Below are 19,149 nucleotides of genomic sequence, written 5' to 3'. Positions count from 1 at the left end.
GCACCAGTGCTATCCACTGCACCACTAACCCTAACCCACAGTGGGACATATACATGTAAACTGCAAAGTCACGTGAAACTACCGTTTGTTATTTTTAACATGTCTATATGTCTATAAATCATATGTCTATAAACAGGTTTTCACTGACTCTGTGTTCTGTCTTTTCCAGAACATCCCACAATGACACATGGTAGAGGGGTGGACAAGAGAGAGGCTTACTGTCAACTATTATTGTTGACTGGTATGGATTTAGTGAGTTCCCATCTTTTCAGTGTCATTGGTTCCAGACACAGATACCACATGTTAAGTTAAAAAAGGTGGACTGGATCCAAAGAGGCAGAACGAAACTCAAAGGTTGGCTACACCCTTTTTAATGACTTCAGGGCAAAAGGAAAACAGCTCTTCCAGAGAAGAACGCAGGATATGAAGAGCACAATTCTTTAGAACAGGGAAAAACTAGGTGTGGCTTCAGGGTTGAGGCTCCAGACTGTGGGTTGGTAGTGGAGGCGGGTGGATCAGCAGAGGCACGGGGCTAGTCGGGTCGGCAATGTAGTCGGACAGAGGTTCTGGATCTGAGAATACACAGATAGTGGTTAGAATACCGAAACTGTACATTTACAAGAGGATAGCAGTCAGACTATAGCTACCATAGCTGAAACGAACTGATGCAGAGTGTCGGTCAGAGGAGCGGATAAACCGTCCCCTCTGATTGGCTGATGAAGAGCAGCTGAGACCATTACAAACCAGCTGCACCTGGACCTGCTCCACCCTGAAACACACACACACACACACACACACACACACACACACACACGATCCTAACACCACAGTAGTTTTCTTTCTTGGTTGGATCTTGTCCACAGGTTGTTAGTATTTATCAGGTGCACCTGTCATGTTTCTCCTCACCTGGCTGTAATTGGTCAGTTGAATTCTAAAAGGAGATTGTCCCTCCCACCTCAGGTATCCCCCCCCCCATCCTGACCACTGACTCCCATTTTAAATATTGTTTAAGGCCCATGTTTTTGTTTGATCTCTCTCTGTGATAGACTCAGTGGGTGATTGTAAATAGTATTTTCAGTCTCCTTTTAGAACCCCTAAAAGGGCCCTTTATTTGTTTGACCCCTTCTCATGGTTTTTGTGCACTTTGTTTTGTTGTTTTCCCAATTTGCAACCTCCATCCATAAGTTGAGTTTTTTCATGTGTGTGTTTGGGAGAAATGTAACACATTACCTTAACCTTTTCAAAACTGTTCATACAAATCACAAATTCTGCTGTTAATCTTATGATTTGTAAATTTAGGTTTTGAAAAACAGTGTCAATAATTCAGCCGATCCTTATTCTTTCTCTTTCTTGTTGTGCTGTTGCACAGTTATAGTCAGACATTTTTTGTGATAAATTGTACATACAAATGCAATGTAGAATAACGTAACTTTCATCCAAATACACTACCAGTCAAAAGTTGGACTCACCTGGTTTTTCTTTATTTTCACAACTATTTACATTGTAGATTCTCACTGAAGGCATCAGATCTATGAATGAACACATATGGAATTATGTAGTTTTTAAAAAGTGTAACATAACTCCAAACATGTTTTATATTTTAGATTCTACAAAATAGCCACTCTTTGCTTTTATTAGTGCTTTGTACATTCTTGGCATTCTTCTTCATGAGGTAGTCACCTGAAATGTTTTCCGACAGTCTTGAAGGAGTTCCCAGTGATGCTGAGCTCTTGTTGGCCATCTGTGGTCCATGTCATGTCATTTAAATGAAAAGGTGAGTCCAAACATTTGGCTGGTAGTGTATATACAGTACTTTACTTATAAACAGTCCTTCTTTGGTATTATTTCTTGCTTTTACATTGCATCCAACCACAAGTCCACAAATCTAGCAAGAGGCAAACACAGAGATTACATTTCTGTGCATGTCTAGTTGAAGTTATTATTCACACCTTACAATAAGGGGTGTGATTTGTTTGTTATGAGGAAGTAATTAGAGATTGTCTTCATGATGGGCTTCGTCAAAAACTGGTCAAACCACATGAATGGGACTGGTCCGCTACTTATAAAGCCTCGTTTCTGTTCTGCAAACAGAGAAGAGCACCTGTGAACAGGTAAGTGATGTGATTTTGCCTCTTTTAGGACTTCTTTCCCAACTATTGTTGCAATTTCCAAAACTGTACGTAATGCATGAACTTTATTCACAGCTTCTATTGAATTTTTTTCTGTTTCACTTGTAACAGAGTGATGAATATTAATTAATTAATTTGGTGATATACTGAATTTGATTAATTTTAATTTTTAAAAATTTTTTTTTTTATTTTTTTATCTTGTTTTTGGTGAATCTAAGTAGATTTGAATGTGGATAAAGATTCTTATAAATAAGTGATCTCTTAGCCTCAACCTTAATAATTGTGTATATATATATATATATATATATATATATATATATATATATATATATATATATATATATATATATATATAAAACATTCTACTATGTTTTCTGCACAGTTGATTGTTGACCTTTTGAGGATGGCAAGTCAACTCTTCTTGGCGCTGCTACTTTTCTGCTCAATAAGTGAGTATATAATTCAGTGTAACTGAAATTAATACAGCGTAATTCAGTTAATTTAAAGTGGCTTCTTTTAATATAATTTTCAGTGTCAGATGATTGTTGAAAAATATTTTTGTGTTTATTTGCATAGGTGCCGTGGCTCCGCAAACTACAGGTAAGTTAAACTTCTATAATTCTTATTATTTCACTCAAGTACTTCATAATACAATACTTATCAACTATGCCTACATGACTAAAGCTCATATCACTGCTGTAGAATGCTTTAATATTTGTGTAGGTCAGGTTAATACAAATTTAACTGCTGAATCTTCCAAATTGAAAACTATGTCAATAAGAAATATTAGATTTATTAAACAGACGAGCTGTTATGGCAGTGGAAATTAATACCAATATGTCTCAATACAGTTATTTTGTACTCAACTGATAGATTAGAATATAAATTATTGGCATTATATCAGTAATAAATGACATATCTTACTGAAATGAATAGTTGCAAGTGCATTTTAGACATAAAAATGCTTTGGTTGCTTTTAAAGAACTTCAAAAGACCTACTTTGTTGTGAGTTTGATGACTACTCTAGACCTACTTATGACCTATATATGTATGTCAAATTAGACTAAAAGGGTGTGTGTTACCGTACTAGTGTTGTCACATTTGGTTGAAAAGTCCTGTGTGAGTCTTAGCTTAGGAATGGTTTATGAGAATTCTTGGAGCAACTCCAAGTGAGAAAGAGAGTTCAGCTTCAATCTAATTTAAGAGTGAGTTGATCTTGATCCCAGATATGTCACAAATCACAGCCTTAGAAAATAAAATTAGATAAAGATTGTATCGGTAAAACAAAAGTTCTCATGTGATAAGGGCAGAGAATGAAATCAACAGGACTAATCACAGAAACAATTGGCATTTATACATTACATGTTATAAGCAATTCTTTAAATGTAGCAACAATATGATTAAAAAATTATGACTTTTATTTAGTGTTTCAATTTGGGTTTTGATTTTAGGCTGTTTTTTTATCTGTACAAATATAAAAGTGATTTTATTTTTATTCTGAAGAACTGACTGGTTTTCATTTAATTTTAGTGTTTTTCAGGGAGAGCCTTGAAGCATAATAAAAAAAAAAGTTTGTTGGACAGATTGTGTGACACTAATAATTTTTTAGAACTATTGTGTAAAAAAGGTCTTTGTTGTGTGACCATAAGTCATTAACATTGGATTCTTCATTGTTATTATATTCTTCAGTCTAAGTATGGGTGGCTGAGGGTGAGATCTACTATCCTGCATGTTATAGATGTTTGTCTCTTCCAACACACCTGACGGTCGTTATCAGGCTTCTGCAGAGCTTGATGATAGGCTTATCATTTGAATCAGGTGTACTGGAAGAGGGACACATCTAAAACATACAGGGTAGTAGATCTCAAGGACCAGGGTTGGTGACCCCTGGTCTAGTGTAACACCAGGAATTCAATCTGTCTTTCCGTCCGTCTAAGGATTTTTGTCCAACTGATTTCAACTGCAGTTTATTCACCCGATGCTTTTCAGATTTGGCATGTATTTTCTTTACCACTAGGAGAGGTGCCTTGTCAAGTTTAATGGCTGATTTTTAAATTTTTAAATTTTTTTTGAAAACTTTGTCCAACTTTTTTTCTAAGACAGTTCATACAATTTGGCAGAGAAAGTGTGATCAGATTGAAAGCTAAGACTTGGGCAAAATAACCTAAAAAGGACAGTAAATTTGTTTGATCTAGTTTACAATTATTTTTAATTTAAAATTCTAATTTAATCCCTGAGTAGGCAGGGTCAGCAGAGGAAGGGCAAAGTGTTGTGTAGCGGGGTGGGGTTTATCAATAAACTCCACCTACTTTTTCCACTTGTTGTAGTTTTCATGTTTTTTCAGAGTAAGGACTTCTCTGTCCTTATTTTCTTTGCTTGATTTAGCTACTCTTAGTTTTCTTTAGTCTATAAATTCACACTTTTTGTCTTTTCTCCCTTTTCTCCCCAGTTTAAAAAACTCTTAGCCCTCTTATAAGTCATCTTCTCTACTCCTAACAGTTTTTCACCTTAGGAGCGTCTTAATGGTTTAGATGTTTTGTAAACAACATTTATGTTACTAGGATCTGTTCTTAACTTTAAAGTTAAACTAGCACAATGACCCGTGGGGAACAAGTTATAGATCCTGGACTTCATCATTATTAATACCAAGGGTGGGATGTGAAAAGTGGGGGTGTTTTTAAAATCCACATATTGACACTTAGGGGCAACATCCCGATCCCCCAGCACAGATACTTATTGTGTATTCACACATGCTATACCGCATTTGTCCAGCAGTCACCGCCAAAGTGTTCATGTGATTCTGGGCATATCAACGTGATTCTAAGGCTATTGTATTCCAACATTATTAATATAGACCAAAATATTGGTCCTATTAATTTGCTGTTTTTGGTAGTCTCTTCCTTGACCCAAAATAATAAATAAATAAATAAAATCATTTGCCAAACTGCAGCAGTCAGCTCTTTCCAGATCTTGTGTGATACCCGAGACACACACACACACACACACACACACACACACACACACACACACACACACACACACACACAGAGTTCCCTTTTATGTAATAAGATTCATTTGTAGAATCTCCTACTGAAAAGCAAGTCTTTACCCTAAGATATTCTCTGCCGTACCTGCAACCAAACACAAAGGTGACTGTCCTGAATCTGACACACTATAGAAGACACCTGAACGTCACATTAAAGCAAAGACCTTCAAGACCAAAATGCTCAGTTGTTGTTTTTTTTTTTTTTTTTAGTTTATTTTTTGTGTCACATAAATGGGTAATTTTTAATATTTTTTAATGATTTTTTTTCTTTCCAGCACCTCTCTATCCAGTTTCGGGAACACAGAGCTCTCGATCAGATGATGGAAGTTCTCCTCAAATTACCCTCCTCAGGCCTTTTTCGTATTTCGGACAGCGCTACAACACCATTTATGTATGTAAAATTTACGTTCATTGATATTTTGGGGAATAGTGATTGTTTGTCTCTATATGTCAGCCCTGCGATGAACTGGCAACATGTCCAGGGTGTACCCTGCCTTTGCCCATAAGTAGCTGAGATAGGCTCCAGTGACCCCCGTGACCCTAGTGAGAATAAAGCGGGTTCAGAAAATGAATGAATGAATGAATGAATTTTTCAAGGAATCAAACATCAACAATGACTTGGGACTAGAAATACAAAAATGAATTTACCTGAACCATAAAAATGATGAAGTGTAATATTTTGTAAATGTAAAGGTTTCACATGTTGTACTTCTCATAGAAAATAATTTCCGTCATTTGAAACTTTGGAATAATCTAAACCATATTCAAAATAAAATTTTTCCTCCTCTTTTTGCCCGATTTATTTACAGGTAAACCACAATGGACATTTGACTTTTCTCCAGCCGTGGTATAGGTATACGGCTCAAAGGTTCCCAATGCATGGACATAGAGACATCATAGCTCCATTCTGGACTGATCTGGACAACAGAAATAATGGTCAGGTCTACTACAAGCAATACACCAGTGGCAGTGTTCTCCAACAAGCCACACATGATATTAATCAGTACTTCCCCGGGTTGAACTTTGCTGCTAACTGGGTCTTTGTTGCAACATGGTATCAGGTGGCCTACTATCCAGTAACTGGAACCGTAAGTTCGCCCACTTTGAATGGTTAAAGTAACATAACCACAAAAATCGTTATTATGCTATAAACTGCTACTATATTTGCCTTGGAAAATTTACATCCTTTTTGCATTTGTCAGCAAACAACTGCCCAAGCTGTGCTGATCTCTGGAGGCCAGTACTCATTTGTCCTGATGAACTACGGGATAATAGCTGCAACCTCTCGCAATGTTCAGGTCAGAGATTTTAAAAATACATGTAAAGTGAAACAAAATTTACTATACTGTACTGTACCATATTGTACCGTAATGTACCATACCATTCTATACCATACCATTCTGTACTATACTATACTATACTATACTATACTATACTATACTATACTATACTATACTATACTATAATATACTATACTATGACACAACACAACACAACACAACATAACATAACATAACACCATGTTGTAGCATAATGTACCATAGATACCCTACCCTACCCTGCCCTGCCCTGCCCTGCCATATAATACCATAACACTAACTGAATCCAAACTCATTGATGAAAATGTATTGAATAAAAACTAAATGTGCTAAAATTACAAATCTAATTTGTATTTTCAGGCTGGATATGACACAATCAATTCTACACACCATTTTACCATCCCTGGATCATTTTCTCAGACTGCAACCGGCAGTAACTCTGTCTTCCGCCAGACAAGCAATGTCAATGTTGCTGGTCGTTGGGCTTTCCGTTTAGATCATGGATCAAGAGGCTGTGTTCACAATGGTAAGACCTCAGGAAGGCATACAATGGCCATAATATTAATACGTTAGATCAATACCTATGATTGATAGTTGTGTTCACATCCATCGTTCTCTGTAAGAAGTTTCCATCCATTAGATGTTCCTAAAATTTGACACAAATACTTTGACTCTTAATGAAATAAAATTATTTTAGTGGCCAGATATCAACAATCGATGGTCAGTGTGACCTCATATATGCATTATTGTGATTGTAATATCTAAAAAAAAACGACATTTTTTCCATAACTTGTCATAGCATATTTTTGCACTAATTATGAAGAATATTTTTTATCTAAAAGGTTAAAGATTACGTTTTGGTGGCCATAAGTCAAGGGTAAGATTGCTGTTACCTTACAAGACAAATTTTTAACTCAGGAAATTTGTCATGTGTCTAAAATAATGAAAATCAAAGATAGACTTCACTATGACTTAATGTTCTGGAACAAAAACTGTAAGTTGAGTCAGATGTGTCAACTATCCTTGCATCATAATGTGGTCAAGCAAGTTCTGTCAACTAATCCATTGAATTCATATACTGTATGTTTGTGTCCCAGTCATCATGTCCAATGGCCCAATGGATTCACCTTCTTGTATTGTATTTTCTTATTCAAGAATTCAAGAAATAGTGTTTACCTAACATTGCATCAAATAGTTACTATGGCAACTTTATACTTCCATACTTATCAGGTATTGTTTAAAAAAAAACAAAAAACAGCTCTTGTAGTGGGATAAAGTTTAATCACCTAACCCCAAGTTTCTCTCAATGATTGTTCTCCTTGAATGTGAATGTGTTTGGGTGTGAATATACCACATTGTAAAACTCCGTCAGTGCCATTAAAGTAGACAGCTCTGTAGGAGACCAAGATAATTTATCACTTACATCACTAACGAGAGGTTGCTAGTAATTCAGTAACTGGATAACTGGATGAAAAGTTTATTAATCAAGGACAGAAGACATATGTAGCTAATCTTCTGATTAATATAATTTTTTTCTAGGTGAGCCTGTGCAGCTGGGTGACTCATTCTGGAGTGACAGTACATGTGCACAAAAGTGCACCTGCACCTCATCAGGCCTGCAGTGCCAGAACCAGCCCTGCACCTTTTCTCAAGCCTGCCGTCGTGATGCCTTTCAGTTTTCGTGTCAAACAGTCCAGAGGCGAACCTGCACCATAAGTGGTGATCCACATTACTATACTTTTGATGGAGTTGTGTTTCACTTCCAGGGCACATGCACATATGTTCTTTCTGAGAAATGTGGTCATGGGGTGCCCTACTATAGAGTAGAAGGTTCAAATGAGCATCGAGGCAGCACACATGTCTCTTGGACACGACTGGTTAAAGTGTTTGTTTATAATGAAACAATTGAGCTTGTAAAAGGACGTCGTGGCGCGGCCAAGGTTAGTGGTTATCACAATAATTGTTGTAATATTTAAATGTACTTATTTTGGAGATGTGTTTTTTCTAGTCTGTGACAAATATGCTGTCTTACAGGTCAATGGACAATTCATGACCACGCCATTCTCTCTCAACAATGGCACAGTCCAAGTTTATGAATCAGGTTTTTCTGTGACCATCAGCACTGTCTTTGGATTAGTTGTATCCTATGACGCAAATCATTATGTGAGAATCAGCGTCCCCTTTGGTTACCAGAATAAGACATGTGGTCTGTGTGGGAACTTCAACAATCACCCAGAGGACGACTTTCGAACACGGCAAGGCGTAGTTGTGAGCTCTGATGTTGTCTTCGCCAACAGCTGGAAAGCACCAGGAGATCATCAGCCTGGTTGTGGGACTCGGTGTGGAGGTCTGGGCTGTGCTTCCTGTACTGATGCTCAGACAGTTTTATACGGCAACAGTGATCATTGTGGTATTCTTCGAAGCAGCTCTGGGCCATTTGCTGCTTGTCATCAACGATTTCCACCACAAAGATTTGTGGAGAGTTGTGTCTTTGATATGTGTGTAGGGCGAGGATACCAACCTATTCTTTGTCAAGCCCTAAATGCATATGCAAGTCAGTGTCAACAGAATGGTGTACAGCTGCCTAGCTGGAGGAGACAGGGCTTCTGTGGTATGTCTGTCAGTCATTGAACTACTATTGAAAGAACTCTTTCATACAATTTTTATGATACCATTATCAACCTTTTTCCTTAAACATTTCATTCTAGAAATCCCCTGCCCAGACAACAGCCACTTTGAGCCCCAGGGTACAGGATGTCCTGCCACTTGTGTCAATCCTAATTCTACCCAGAACTGCCCCCTCCCTGCTCAGGAGAGCTGCATCTGTAATTCAGGTTACATCCTCAGCGGTGGGAACTGTGTCCCTCGTGCTCAGTGTGGCTGCAGTTTTGAGGGAAGCTACTACCGCTCTGGAGAAAGTGTAATACTAGACCAAGACTGTGGGAGACAATGCCACTGCAGGCATGGTTCTATGACCTGCCGGCCCTATGGTTGTGGTCCACTTGAATCGTGCAGGTTGGAGGAAGGAGAAAGAGGATGCAGACCTAACAGCTTTGGCACATGTTGGATCAGGGGCCCAGGGTCATATCAAACATTTGATGGGTTGACATACCAGTATCCTGGGGCTTGTCAGCTGACCCTTGCCAAAGTAATGGGCTTGTCCAGTCACCCCCACTTTGTAGTAAGTGCAGAAAAAGTCCCCCAAGCCCAGCAGGGCTTTGCTCGGGTACTACACTTTGAGGCACAGGGAACACATGTGTCCATTGAGATGTCCAGCCGCAGCAGAGTACAGGTAAGTTGCTGACATCCATTCAAAGAGGAAATAAACACAATTTTACAAAATGAGAAGTTACATTATAAAACAGTTTTTCTAAAATTATCATTGTTCCTGAAGTGCTTATCCCACTAAAATAGTGCAAATAGAAAAAAAAATTAACACTCAGAAACCTCCTTTGAATGTGTGTGCAGGTTGATGGCCAGCTCATCAGACTACCATTCACATCAGCCAACAGTGGAATTCAGATTTATCACAGCAGCATTCACAGCATCATCCTTCGCACTTCCTTTGGTGTAACTGTGCAGACAGTCTGGCCGCACTTTGTCAGAATCACTGCACCAGTTGTTTACAGTAGTTCAGTAGGAGGACTCTGTGGTAATTTCAATGGTCACCCTCATGATGACTTCCGCACACCCAATGGTATCTTGGTGAACAGTTCTCAGGCATTTGGGGACAGTTGGCGAGATGGCTCCCTCAGTGCACACTGTGTGGAAACTAGAGATCGCAACAGTGCAACTAATTTCAACACTACAGAGCACTGTGGCCTCCTTGCATCGTCACATGGGCCATTTTCTGCATGTTGGGACAGGGTGAATCCATGGCAACAGGTGGATGTATGTGTGGAGATTATGAGGTCCTCTGCAAATCCAACATCAACACTGTGTGAGGTCTTCCGAGATTATGCACTGATGTGCCAACAGAAGGGTGTTACCCTCGGACATTGGAGGAATGCAACTGGCTGTGGTAAGATATTTCTCCCTTTTGCTTCAGGTTGGCTTTGACCTAAATACATGTTTGACTTCATTTAATCCACTTCTGTGTTTCTGTCCAGAGCTGACCTGTCCATCAAACAGCCATTATGAAGTCTGTGGAGATTCATGTCCTTCCACATGCCCCAGCCTCTCCTTCCCTTTCTCCTGTAACACTCCGTGCCAGGAGGGTTGTCAGTGCGATGATGGTTTTGTCCTCAATGGGAACCAGTGCGTACCACCAACAGGCTGTGGATGCCACCACCAAGGCCGCTATCGGCAGGGAGGAGAACAGTTCTGGGCTGGCGATGAATGTCAGAGCCTGTGTTCCTGTAATGGTACTACAGGAATAGTTCACTGTGTCCCCAATTCCTGTGGTGCCCAGGAGTCCTGTCGTGTGGTTGGAGGAGAGTACGGCTGCCATCCCAGTCCTCATGGCACCTGCTCTGCATCAGGTGACCCTCACTATCTGACCTTTGATCGAAATGCCTATGACTTCCAGGGAACCTGCCGCTATGTTCTGGCAACGCTTTGTAATGACACCACTGGACTCCACCAGTTTTCTGTGGAGGCCAGGAATGAGGCATGGCGAGGGCTGCCAGTTTCAATCACTGCTGAGGTTTTTGTGAATGTGTGGGGCTACAGAGTGCATATGTCAAGGCAGAGCCGTGGTGTTGTAATGGTAAGATCAACCATACCTGAATAGTTGGTGACATTCACAACTTTAAGATTAAATATAAATTTGAAAAATCCTGTTTTTTTCAAACATGATTTCATTAAAATGATAATAATCTGGTAAATTACCAAGTTGACCATTGGACTTGACAAATAATATTTTCTTTAAATGTTACAGGTGAATGGCATAACTAAGAATTTGCCTCTTCTGCTGAATAGAGGTCTTGTTTCTATTTATGCAAGTGGACATCGCACATTTGTAGACTCAGATTTTGGTCTCAGTGTCTCTTATGATGGATGGAGTACAGTGTCAATCACCGTACCTTCAAATTACAGGTATTTGTTTGTCTCATAATTGTCATGTCTCGATTGATTTCTAATGTATTTTATAAAATTTCCAATAACCTACAATCTAATACATAAATCTGAATATTTCTCTAATCATTTTCTTAAACACAGTGGGAGAACTTGTGGTCTCTGTGGAAACTTCAATGGAAACCGAAATGATGACTTCATGACTCCATCTGGAGTGGTAGTCACCTCTCCATCTGAGTTTGGGACTGCTTGGAAGGTTGTAGGGAACTACAGCTGCAGTGATGGGTGTGGCACTTCCTGTCCACAATGTACCAATGACCAACCTGCTAGAGCTCAGTGTGAAGTGATTACAGCAGCTGATGGCCCCCTCAGCTTCTGCCATCAGCAGGTGGACCCAACGCCATACTTCAATGACTGTGTTTTTGATGTTTGCATCTCTGGAAATCAACGCAACGATCTTCTGTGCAGATCTATTCAGGCATATGTCAGTGCCTGTCAGTCTGCTAATGTCCGAATCTACCCTTGGAGACAAAACACCACATGTAGTAAGTCACCCAGTCAGAGCCTCCATCATCTAAATACACACAAATATCAAAACAATGTTTTTTTCTCAAAATGTGTCTTGAATAAAGTGATTGTTTAATATTATTGATCTGAAGTATCACTAGTATGACATATCAAATATCTTTCTCCACTTTTTAAGGGATTGACTGTCCAGCCAACAGCCATTATGAGCTGTGTGGGACTGACTGTGGCCACACCTGTGCCAGCAGCACTGATGCCACCTGTGAGCATGTTTGTTCTGAAGGATGTTTCTGTGATGAGGGATTCCTGAGGAGTGGGACTGGGTGTGTTCCAGCGGAAAACTGTGGCTGCCAGTATGATGGCTCCTACTATAGTGTAAGTAAAATCTAAATGAGTTACACACATTCCCATGCAAACATTAGCAAAATATTATAGAACTTATGTTGTAGTAAAAAACTAATTGTGTCTTTTACAAAAAAGAGAAGCCATCTCTACATGATAAATGACCTCCAAGTTTTTTGACCAGATGGTTGTGAACCAGTCCTATGTATTCATATCTTCGTGGAAATTGAGCAATGTAGTATTATTTGTAATGATAAACTGTTTTGCAATTTAAAGGAGCTGTATGTAAGAATTATGTCCATGTAATCATAAAATGGCCCTGGATGTCACCAGACATTAAGGAATCATGTTCATTTCAAATACTGATATCACTGACAGTAGTAGTGCGGCCAGAATATTTGCATTTGAAAAGGTAAGTGGCAGCCCACAAGTAATGTTTATGTTGTCACTTTGTGTTTTGGTCTGATGCTCCACCCATCACCCATCTCCCAATCACCAAGTCGGTAGCGTTTCAGCATCCCAGTGGACAGTTCCCACTGAGTTGCAGCTGGAACATTTCTGATCATAAATGTCTGATGTTAATAAACCTACAAGGCCTCTTATTATTCCCAAATACATCATGACAAAGTGACAAACAAAACAAGGATATGTATAGGAGATGCTTTTATGACATGGAAATGGCTGAAAGTGGAGAAGAAGACCGACACCGGCTCTCCTGTGGCCCGGGCCCGTGATCTCACCGGGACTGGGCCGTGGTCTCTTCTTCCAGGAGTGGGTAAAGAGACCGGCGGCCCGGGACTAGAGACCACAGCCTGGCCCTGTGTGAAGAGACCGGGCCCAGTATAAATACCAGTCATCGCTTGCTATGGGTTGCTCCTTGTAGTAGATGCTCATGCTGGATCTGGGGGGGAGGCAGAGGGGATACCATGCTCTACAGTATTTTGAATGTGAATGCAGTACCAGTTTTGGCCACAATCCTACATACCTTTAACAGCAGTTTGTTACTGGACATTGTAGCCCTACAGGGCAACTAGTAAAACCAGTCTGTAAGGAAGAAAACAAGAAAAGAAAATGTGTCAGACTTTTCTTTGGTCATATTTACAGATGAATGGACAAAATATAATTGAAGATTAGAAAACTGGCCAGGAAAGCCTAACTGACTGATAAACACTAACATATTGCATTAAATGTGTGGAATGGAAAAATAGAGTTACTCACCTTTTGCCATTTTAACTAAGGCAGAATTTGTTTTGTATTTCTGTATCTTTTTTTTTTTTATGTCAGGCTGGAGAATCTTTCTGGACAGATGGTTGCTCCCAGAGATGTGAATGCCATGCCCCCAATGACCTGCGCTGTTCTTCCGCATCTTGTACCCCTTCACAAGACTGCACCATCCAAGACGGCCAGCTGGGCTGTTATGATGCAATGTCAACTTGCACTGTGTGGGGTGATCCACACTACGTCACATTTGATGGTGCACTTGCCCATTTCCAGGGCACATGCTCTTACATCATTAGTGAAAGCGTGAACCAAGACGACAGTGAAACCAACTTTAAGGTGGTGGCCACCAACAATCACCGTGGCAACAACCAGGTGTCATTTGTATCAGCAGTGGATGTATACCTCTCTAATCACCCAGAGAGTGTGCATATCAGACTTGGACCAAACAGCAGAGTAAAGGTAAAATTCTTTGTTAGCTTTTCTGCAATAATAATAATAATCTGATAATCCTATTTCAAATGGGTGACTTCTGTGATGATGCTTTTACAGAGTGTGCTCTTACTCCCTCATTCTGTAATGTGTCATCCTCTCAGGTCAATGGCAGTGAGGCGTCTCTGCCCACCACTGTCGGATCCTTAGCTCGAGTGGTAAGACAGGGAGCCTATGTGGTGGTAGATGCATCTGACGTGGTTATTCAGTTTGATGGCCGTAGTACTTTACTGGTCAGAGTGGTTCAGAACTGGCAAAACAGAGTCACTGGGATGTGTGGAAACTTCAATGGAGATCCTTCAGATGACAAAGCTTTTCCTAATGGCACACTGGTACAGAACGACTATGTCTTTGGAAACAGCTGGAAGTCATCAACAAGCCAACCACGGTGAGCGGTTTATTTCATTGGTGTTGGATTTTTAACATTGTCATTTTAAAACATTTTGCTGAACTTAAAGTATTTACAGATTTTTTTGCATTTAAACATTTGATGATTCATGTGTTGGCACAAATTATGAATTCCCTTTTGTGCTTTTAGATGTGGATCCACAGACGACAGAAGTGGCGGTGGTCTGGATGACTGTCGCTTCGTAGATGAATACTCTGACCTCTGCAGTGTCATCACCAACACCAGCGGCCCCTTCAGTGCCTGTCACCTCCACTCTGACCCACAGCCATTTTTCACTTCCTGTGTGTACGATCTCTGTCTCTACACTCCAGCCAATGGCATGCTGTGTTCAGCTGTCTCAGCCTATGAGAGAACCTGCTCTGTTTTGGGTCTGGACATCCCTGAGTGGCGCTCTGATTTGCACTGTGGTAAGTTTTCACTGACCAAAAGAAAGGCATATTTAAGAGAAAACACTTGTCCTACTTGTGAAATTAGGTATTTTGTGTATCTGTTCATCTTCAGTTGAACCTAATGTTGTCTTCCTTTGCTTATTAGCTGAGTCAGACCCCTGTGAACATCTGGACTGTACAGATCATGAGTGGTGTGGTGAGAAGGACGGTGTTTATGGCTGTTTCTGTGATGAACACCACCATCGGCCCAACAATCAAAGCTATGGTAAGGACAGGAACTACTTAATTCGACAGTAATTATTTTTTAGTGAAATGAAATTGTTTTTGGTCACATGTTAAAGTTAACATTTTAGAATCCAAAAAGACGTAAGAACAAATTGCAGACTTGCCTTATTAAAATTATTACAGTCTTGTTGAATCCACCATTTGTATAAAAGTACTACACAAACTTACGAAAAACATTATGTATATTTTTTTTTCCTTTTTCTGTGTTTATTTGCTAGATTCATCCATCACTTGTGTCAGTAGTTCAGGCACCATGTCGGTGTCCCGCTGCCAGCTGTTTGAAGCAGGATTCCACTCTGCTGCTCTTCATCTCAGAGAACACTCCTGTAACGGGACCATACAGGACGGACGACTGGTGTTCCAGTTTGACAATGACGACCAGCTGTGTGGAACACTTCTCACAGTACGGTTCAAAAAAGACACTGATGTCAATTAATGCTTTGGGTGAGACATCACATGTACTGTATAACCAGTAAACCTGTCATTTTAATTTTCAGAGCAATGGAACCCATTTCATCTATGATAACGTCATCCAGGGTGACGTGGACCCACATGACGGTCTCATCAGCCGCCAGAGGAACATTCATCTCCGTTTCTGCTGTGAATATCCTCTGGTTCAGGCTACATCTATGGAAGTGGGCATCAACCCTGTAGAGAGGTGACGGACAAATCCCCTCAACATAATTTATTGATTTAGTCATTTTTAAATATAAAGGATTCACTTGCTAAATGTAATTTGTGATGTATTTGCTACAGTAAAATATTAGTTTTTCCAGTAAACTTTTCCCAATTGAATTGTTACTTCTGTGTTTTCCTGCAGCATTGTGGACAAGAAACTTCCAGCTGGGGAGGGTCACTACCGAGTGAGGATGACTCCCTACCGGGATTCTGGCTTCCGCTACTCTCTCACCAGTACCAGCAACATTGAAATCGAAATTGATCAGAGGTTATACATTGAGTTGCGGACAGAAGGAATTGATGGAAGACAGCTTTCCACTGTCTTGGACTCTTGCTGGGCCACACCTGTCAACGTCCCCAACCACCCTGTCCGCTGGGATCTCATTCGTGAAGAGTAAGAGATACTTGAACTTCACAGTTTCCTCGTACAGTGTTTTGTTTTGCTTGGAACCAGTTTTTTACAACTTAACTGTATTGATTTGCTGCCTGGTAACAATATAACTTCTGTCTACTTCCAGGTGTCCTAACCCAGAGGATACGACAGTTGAATTGCTACAGAATGGTGTCTCTACGACGGCTCGTTTCTCCTTCAGGATGTTCACTTTTACCAACTTCCAATCCATCTACCTACACTGCAGGGTCCACCTGTGTCTCCTGAGAAACAACAACTGCTCAGCTGTATGTATCACCTTCTGGGATCTGTGAAATGAGATTTAAAGTTGTAAAATATAATAAAAATAAGATATCCTCAATTTTATTTTCCTACAGCACTGCTACCCAGGTTACCATGGGAGAGTGGTAAGGGATGTTTCTTTCCACGACACTGCAGAAATCTCACTCGGACTCCTAAGCCATCCCCATCTCTAAGGTAAACCCAAGTTGTCTTTACACAAGTTTTGTACACCTTCAAGTGACCGAGTTTCATACATTATGTAAATTTTGCTTCTTCTTTTTCAGAAATCATGGAAACAAGCAGTACTTTGGGTCCAGCATCTTTGGATCTATTCTGTTTGCTAACTGAAAAGAAGTTAAAAAGTTGAAATATAATCCAGAGTAATTGTTGTATATTCATGTGTAATCAGTATCTGAGTGTAGATCTAAGAATCTGTGTGTCTTTGTCTCTGTAAAAATCAGTAGAATCATAAACTCCTACTACTTTTCAGAATTTTAAATGATGTTTTAAAATCAGGGAGTGGAACCTCACTGTCAGATTGTATTTCACATTATATTTCTTGACTTGTATGTTTATATCAGAATAAGAATGATCTTTATTTGCCAAATAAGTAAACACTTTCAAGGAATTTCAAGGTAGCTGTCTCACTAGAAAATTATAAACACAAGATATAATGAAAATCAAAGTAAAATTAGGGGAAAAAAATCTATACATTTAAACTTTATGTACATAAAAACAGTGTCATCTTATATACAGTTATAGTGTAATTTTTGTGTAATTGTGGAAAACAAGGGAGAGTGTTAACTTTTTATTTACACATTGGAGAAAATGTATTACTTGAATGCATCTGTTCTTTTATTCCAGTGATTTCCTTGTGGTTCATAATAAAGGGTTGAAAGTAAAACACACTAGTGTTTGAAGAGATGTGTCAGCTTTCCAGTTTATTGAACCAGCAGACTCATTCCAACTTTACTTACCTTTCCAAATGCAACAACACTGCAACAATAGCAAAAGTCTATTTCCTCATATTAATTTTTTCATGTCAAAAGAAAGCTAATGATCAGAATCTCATAACCAGTTTAGCAGCAAAGCAATTCATTTTCACAATTGTCATATTGGCTTTGTTTATCTTGACAAAAAGTGAATTGATTAACGTATTTATGTAAAAGAAGACCAAAAAACATATAGTTTACAGGCAACAATAGGAGGATCAGTAAGAGGATCAATAAGAGGATCAATAAATCTGTCGATCAAAGACAGCAATGAAGAACAAATAATATAAGTAATGATAATAGTAACAATATAGATGCAAATAACAAAATGGAAATAGCAAATGTAGAGCAAAAAATAAATAGCAAAAATAAAAATACCAACAAGTAGCTAAACAACAACAAAAATGACTGTTTGTCTGATAAGTAAATAAATACTGTCCTTATAATTTCATATTTATCTGCCCGGCCACCTAATGTTGTATATGAGTATTATCAGTAGTCAGTGCATAGTTCAGTCATGTACCATGTGTTATGGTAGTTTTACAGCATCGTTCTACGGTCCTGATCCATGTCCTCTGCAATTTTAATAAAGCTGTGAACTCTGCTCCAACCAGAGTTTAGTCCAGATGGATATATGGCATAAATTAAAAGTTAATTTCTGTAAAGTATTGTTGCAAGCAATTATTTTATATCAAATACTCAGTTTGTCTGACTTCATAATGACCAGTTGCATGTATTATACATTTAATGTACTCTAAGTCATGCTGACTAAGCATAAGCTTTAATCTAACTAGCAGCATTATACCCGTGGTGCGTCGGACAAAGACACAGACCGTCCTTTATAGTAGGATGCCTAAAATTAGCTGGATATACATATACATAAATATGAAAATCTAAAAGCATTATAATGACAAGGCCAGTGCGGTATAAAGTACTGGAAAGTCACCCCTGAGTAGAAGTACAGGTGGGTAGATGTTCAAGTCACCAACTGAAATGCTACTCAAGTTAAAGTCTTTAAGTATCTAGTATTTACTGTACTTAAGAATATGAAGTAATATACAATTAACTGTAGTCAAGTAATGAAAGCAAAAAAGTACAGGTAAATGTTAATAACAACCAAATGTAGTAAAAATTTTGAATATTATAAAGTTTATTCAGGATTTTAAAAACATGGTTAAGTAAAAGACAAGCAGTATAAATATTGAAAATGGGTGAGTTTGGACCGTTGTTTGTTCTTGGCCCAATGACAGATCAGCTTCCTGACTTTGTTGTCACTGGTAATCTCAGTGGTGAAAACATCAAATTTCCTTTAATTTATTTTCATAACAAGTAAGGATACTGTGCATTAAAAAGGTATTGAAGTAGATGTATGCAATTGAGTTAGGAAATGTAGAGAAGTAAAAGTGTAAGTAAACAGAATAAAACATACTCAGTTAAGTACAAATTCCCCCAACATATACAGTCTACTCTCGTTATACCGCCAACTTCCGTTCACGGCCAAATTGGCGGTATAGCGAAAATGGCGTTACAACGAGTTGCGTCCATAATGTGCATGTCTTTACTATATGATGTCTATGCTGCCTCCGTTAACCCGTTCTAATTGCGTTTCTAAATAAATCTTGATTCTGTTATGTTG

General features: G+C 39.0%; 1 protein-coding gene across 2 annotated transcripts in view; it reads left to right on the top strand.

The window, feature by feature from the left end:
* Positions 1–17,441, top strand: part of LOC115439650 (alpha-tectorin-like) — an 83,453-nt gene extending 66,012 nt beyond the window's left edge. The window contains exons 1-24 of one of the 2 annotated variants that reach the window (XM_030163518.1): positions 2,511–2,578; positions 2,706–2,729; positions 5,451–5,566; positions 5,985–6,263; positions 6,378–6,473; positions 6,855–7,020; positions 8,034–8,434; positions 8,529–9,105; positions 9,203–9,786; positions 9,963–10,515; positions 10,604–11,202; positions 11,374–11,531; positions 11,655–12,055; positions 12,214–12,410; positions 13,662–14,057; positions 14,192–14,475; positions 14,626–14,903; positions 15,031–15,150; positions 15,389–15,573; positions 15,668–15,828; positions 15,991–16,242; positions 16,367–16,526; positions 16,617–16,716; positions 16,806–17,429. In XM_030163518.1, the coding sequence (XP_030019378.1) occupies positions 2,533–2,578; positions 2,706–2,729; positions 5,451–5,566; positions 5,985–6,263; positions 6,378–6,473; positions 6,855–7,020; positions 8,034–8,434; positions 8,529–9,105; positions 9,203–9,786; positions 9,963–10,515; positions 10,604–11,202; positions 11,374–11,531; positions 11,655–12,055; positions 12,214–12,410; positions 13,662–14,057; positions 14,192–14,475; positions 14,626–14,903; positions 15,031–15,150; positions 15,389–15,573; positions 15,668–15,828; positions 15,991–16,242; positions 16,367–16,526; positions 16,617–16,715 (6,132 nt within the window). In that variant the 5' untranslated portion in view covers positions 2,511–2,532 and the 3' untranslated portion in view covers position 16,716; positions 16,806–17,429. Of the gene's footprint in view, positions 1–2,510; positions 2,579–2,705; positions 2,730–5,450; positions 5,567–5,984; positions 6,264–6,377; positions 6,474–6,854; positions 7,021–8,033; positions 8,435–8,528; positions 9,106–9,202; positions 9,787–9,962; positions 10,516–10,603; positions 11,203–11,373; positions 11,532–11,654; positions 12,056–12,213; positions 12,411–13,661; positions 14,058–14,191; positions 14,476–14,625; positions 14,904–15,030; positions 15,151–15,388; positions 15,574–15,667; positions 15,829–15,990; positions 16,243–16,366; positions 16,527–16,616; positions 16,717–16,805 lie in introns of those variants that run through there. The other variant, XM_030163517.1, reaches the window with a different exon arrangement.
* Positions 17,442–19,149: the final 1,708 nt, after the last annotated feature.

This window comes from Sphaeramia orbicularis, chromosome 19, assembly GCF_902148855.1.
Source record: "Sphaeramia orbicularis chromosome 19, fSphaOr1.1, whole genome shotgun sequence".
NCBI lineage: Eukaryota > Metazoa > Chordata > Actinopteri > Kurtiformes > Apogonidae > Sphaeramia > Sphaeramia orbicularis.
Note: the sequence above shows the minus strand (reverse complement) of the source record. Positions and strands in the feature narration are given on the sequence as shown.